Source organism: Sinocyclocheilus rhinocerous, unplaced genomic scaffold, assembly GCF_001515625.1.
Source record: "Sinocyclocheilus rhinocerous isolate Xijiao unplaced genomic scaffold, SAMN03320098_v1.1 scaffold1398, whole genome shotgun sequence".
NCBI lineage: Eukaryota > Metazoa > Chordata > Actinopteri > Cypriniformes > Cyprinidae > Sinocyclocheilus > Sinocyclocheilus rhinocerous.
The window spans coordinates 19249-24214 of record NW_015632523.1 but is presented as its reverse complement, the minus strand read 5'-3'; the positions used below and the strand labels follow the sequence as shown (position 1 = coordinate 24214).

General features: G+C 37.3%; 1 protein-coding gene across 1 annotated transcript in view; it reads right to left on the bottom strand.

Moving 5' to 3' along the window:
• Nucleotides 1-3948, bottom strand: part of ankrd27 (ankyrin repeat domain 27 (VPS9 domain)) — a 41487-nt gene extending 37539 nt beyond the window's left edge. The window contains exon 1 of the mRNA XM_016555676.1: nucleotides 3830-3948. Coding sequence (XP_016411162.1) covers nucleotides 3830-3931 — 102 coding nt within the window. The 5' untranslated portion in view covers nucleotides 3932-3948. The remainder of the gene's footprint in view (nucleotides 1-3829) is intronic.
• Nucleotides 3949-4966: the final 1018 nt, after the last annotated feature.

Here is a 4966-nt window from a genome sequence, read left to right as displayed (position 1 = left end):
TATAGGCTAAGCAAAATATAAACAAAACCCAGTTGAACGTCCTTCAAGGACAAGCGCATCCACACTTTGCTCCATCCTTATTCTGCTCTGTCACTCATCGACAACCTGCCTGTTCTGTCTGAGGGCCATATATTTACTACCGGTACAGCCTGCTCTGAGCATCGTTATGCACATGCTGCTCACAGACCACGCAAATAAAACGCGTGACGTTTAAAGCATGCGTGCAGCGCGTGCATAACAGTCCGAGTGCAGGCTGTACCGGTGGTCAATAAGAATAAAGCGCAGATATGCTGTTCTGAAGGGACGTCGGGAACGGGATATTGTTAGACCGCCCGCTCCCGTTCAAATTACACCAGAGTTACCGACCGCTACCGCGTTTTATTCGGGAATTTAATCCCGCGGCGCAAAAAATCTGTTCGGTTCCCGCGGCTCTCCCGCGACCTCTGTGCAGACCTCTAATTCATGTTCCGAAGATAAACGAAGGTCTTATGGGTTTAGAACGACATGAGGGTGAGTAATTAATGACAGAATCTTCGTTTTTTTGGTGGAATATCCCTTTAACGCAACTTTTCTGAATTTTGCGTGCTAAGAAGGTCTTTGCATTTCACCATGCGAAGGTGTAACTGCACTCTTCCTTCCTCGAGGAGCTTTGAAATACAGCTCCCTGGTCATGTGAACTTTTCTGGTGTGTTTCATCCTCTTTTTGATATATTGTTACTAAATGTTTCTTTAGAGTTCACAGAAGACAAAGCCATATGGATTTAGAACGACTAATATGGATGTAGGTGAGTAAATGATATCAAAATGTAATAGTGTTTTATCACTCTTTGATATAATGGCAACCAAAATGAGACTCCAATGTTCAATAAACAGTAATATTTGTTAATATTGATAGACCTTAGTCAGGGTAGTGCCATGTTTCATTTTTGTCAGGAATGAAAACAAGGCTGAGTACAGTGGGTTCAATGGATTGTACTGTTGTTTAACAATATTCCAATTGTTCAGCTGACATAACATTGTTCCAGAATACTTTCAGTAGACAAAAACTCCATGTGATCTAGGACCTTTATACAGTGAATGCAACTGGAAAAGACTAAAGTCTACTCCCCAGCCTCATTTTCATTCATGTAAAATGAACTAGACTAAAGTCTATTCAATTCAAGTAATTTTGTTCTTTAGTCTAAATGGAAGCAGTTTATGGGTGTTAAGCAATGCTGAAACTTCAATTACGCACAGTATTAAGGCCTTTTCACACTGAACGTGAAAATCGGAAAAACGGTTTTGAATCGAAACAATAGATCCCTAATGGGGCTATTCACACCAGGCACGATCACTCATGGCACGAAAAAGTGCTTTTTTTTTGGTCCTGTGTATTGATTTTTTCCCTCATCGCTCTGCGATGAAACGGCCGTCCAATCAGATTTGAGTTAAGATCACGTTCCCGGAGTAGCTGCTGATGCACAAAAAGGCGAGAGTGGTGGCGCCGTTTCCAAAACTAGTGTAAACAAACACAGAAGAAGAGTATTCTGAGACAGTGGATGCTGAGTTCTTGTTATCGTTGGTATTTGAGAACAGATTTATTCTCACATGTTCTTTATACAGAATAACATTTACTATTAATTCTCCACTGAATTGTGATCTGAAGAGCACCGTCTGTTTTATTCCACGAGCGCGAGTGTTATGAGTCAGAGCATGTTCACTCTAGACCTGTCAATCAAGTAATCATAACTCTTGCCTTTCCATACATTAAAATAAAAATAAAAATTGGGAAACATTTCTCAACACATAAAATATGAAAGCAAATTATGACTATATATGTTCTGTATATGTTTTTATGCAGCTCATGGTATTTATAACAACAAAGGATGGTTATGACAAATGACAGGTAGCGTTCAGTCCATTATAAAACATACAACAAGTGCACATGCCTATTATAGAATCAAAATCCATTTTAGATCACAATCAGAAGTTATTACAAGCACTCGATGATGATTTAAAGTGGGGTTTGAGCAAAAGCATTAATAATTGCATACTATTTATTATTTATCTTAATTGAATGCTGCAGAGTCACCACTGATAAGCTACTACTAAATATTGTAGAAACTTAATTTGCTGTAAAGTTGCTTTGCAACGATTTGTATCATGAAAAGCGCTATACAAATAAACTTGAATATTGAGCAGTAAGCGATGTACAAGCCATATACGAGACAGGCTACATGAGGAAAAAACGCATTGCTGGTTGGCGCCACCTAGCGCGCAGGAGTGAATTAGCAGAAGTCAATAAATCGTTTGGGCTTGGTGTAAAAGAACCGTTCGTCGGCGATTCGCCTCGCGTTTTTGCACTCAGTGTAAAACGGCCTGTATATAGCAGTTAGTTTTGGTCATTGGATTTAATTGGTTGAGCGGTGTTCCAAAAAGTGCTGATATTCAATCCAACATCACTGTGACTTTTCACCGTTTCACTCGACTTGTCAGTGTGTGGGATTTTTTTGGTGAACCTTTCTGCAGGTTAAATTGCTACACAAGTAGGTGGTGACAAGTGGCTATGTGGTTCACAAGTGATTCACTGAATTATTCACTCAACCGATTCACAATTAAAACTACTACTGTGTGTTGTGTGGGCAAACAATAGTTGATCCTGCTTTGGCTTTGTTCGGGTCTATTTTTATAGAGTGCTGAAGGATTGAATTCTAAAACCTGGAAATGAGCATCTTTGCATTTATGGTTCCATTAACCCGAAGTTAATGGTTTTTTTGGTTAAGAGCCTGGAATTAAAGAAGCTCAACTGAACACAAGCTCAATATAATGTTTTGTTCTAAAACATAAAATACACAACTTATACCTCACTTGTGAGCTTTTACATTTCTTGAGGGGAAAAAAAAACAGTTGAGATTGTTGGGGACATTAAATTTTATCATGGCAAACAGGAAAACTCATCTACTCACTAGTGTGCTTTTACAGCCTTATTGTGTTTATACTCATGTCTGTATTCTAACTAACTTTCTAACTAGTAGATTTTGAATAAAGATTGAAAGAGTTTTCGGAAGCTTAGTGTGGTGACACAGAAGTTTGTTTATAGTTTAACTTGAGTTTTTAACTTCTGGCAATTGTATTTAGACTTCAAAACTAATAAAAGTTGAGTTTATTTGTAATAATATTATCTTGATGAAAAAAAGTGTAAGAATCATATACTTCTGAGCACAGAGCATTTTTGCCTCAAAAATCAAAGGAAAATCCTATTGGCTTTTTGTCGAGGTAACCAGGGTGTTGCCCTCAAAAATATGCCATCACTGCAGCAATCCGTGGAGCAAAACAAAATAAGTGACTTAAAAGTCTTGTAAAATGTATAAATGTAATTTGCTAAAAAATTAACTGGTTGATTATTGAATTGATGCATAAAAACAATATCACACAAACAACTGTGCTGATATCCAGAACAACAGAACATGTTATATGGTGATATTTTAGGTCAAGTTTAAGCATTGATTTAAATTTTAGTTAAATCCGAGGGTTTGAGAATAAACCACAAGGATAATATTGTTATCAATACTTGGTTAACAGAACCTCTAACATCTCCTAACATAAAACAATCGGTTCATACACACAGAATCTCTTTCTGACCACATGTGAACAGACCACAGTCACATGAATGAATACATGACTAATTATGTTCCACAAATAAATCTGTTGATCGTTTCAGTCGCCAACAAACAAACAACATTCACTTTTGCTCTGTCTGAAAGCTGTAAATGAGTTTAAACAGTATTGCCATTCAAATATATAAAACTTAAAAACACCAACATGAGAAATGTGGAAGTGAGAGACTCACAATGCCATGTAGTTCTGCCACCCTGCTGCACAGATCCGGTCTGTGTTTTTCCAGGGCCTGGTAAAAAGGATTCTTCAGGATATTCTCATCATACACAGCCATATGTGTCCCGCACTCCAGTTCCTTAGAGAGACAGAGAGACAGGAGGGGACAAAAAGAAACGCATAAAGAGAAAGAAAGAAAGAAAGACCTGAAAATATGGCGAAAAATGAATTTTAGACATGTCAAAGGATGTGGGGGTTGAACTAAAGTGGATTAGCATTACTAACCATTTTTGCCCAGCTTACGTTTTCTCTCCTGATTGTATTTTGAACTTTAAATAGCTGTTTTATTTTTCCCATTATAATCTCTTTTTTCAAATATTAAATGGTGTTTGTCAAAACAAGCATGACTTTGACTTTTTATGATCGTTCACACTTTCGAATCGTGATTTGAACAGACCCCTATCCATAAGTATTAATGCCAAGATGAATATTCAGAACAAAAATGTGGTGCAATAAAAACGTTATAATAATTTCAAAAGAACAGATATTCATGCATCTGTTCAGACCAACACAACAATTTTTTTCTTTGTTTGTTTGTTTGTTTCTTTCTTTGTATTGATGGAGAGAAAATTTTAGTTAAATCCGAGGGTTTGAGAATAAACCACAAGGATAATATTGTTATCAATACTTGGTTAACAGAACCTCTAACATCTCCTAACATAAAACAATCGGTTCATACACACAGAATCTCTTTCTGACCACATGTGAACAGACCACAGTCACATGAATGAATACATGACTAATTATGTTCCACAAATAAATCTGTTGATCGTTTCAGTCGTCAACAAACAAACAACATTCACTCCTGCTCAGTTTGAAATCGGAGTAGGAGTTAAAACAGTTAAACTGAAACACATAACACATAAATATACCATCATGAGAAATGTGGAAGTGAGAGACTCACAATGCCATGGAGTTCTGCCACCCTGCTGCACAGATCCGGTCTGTGTTTTTCTAGGGCCTGGTAAAAAGGGTTCTTCAGGATATTCTCATCATACACAGCCATATGTGTCCCGCACTCCAGTTCCTTAGAGAGACAGAGAGACAGGAGGGGACAAAAAGAAACGCATAAAGAGAAAGAAAGAAAGAAAGA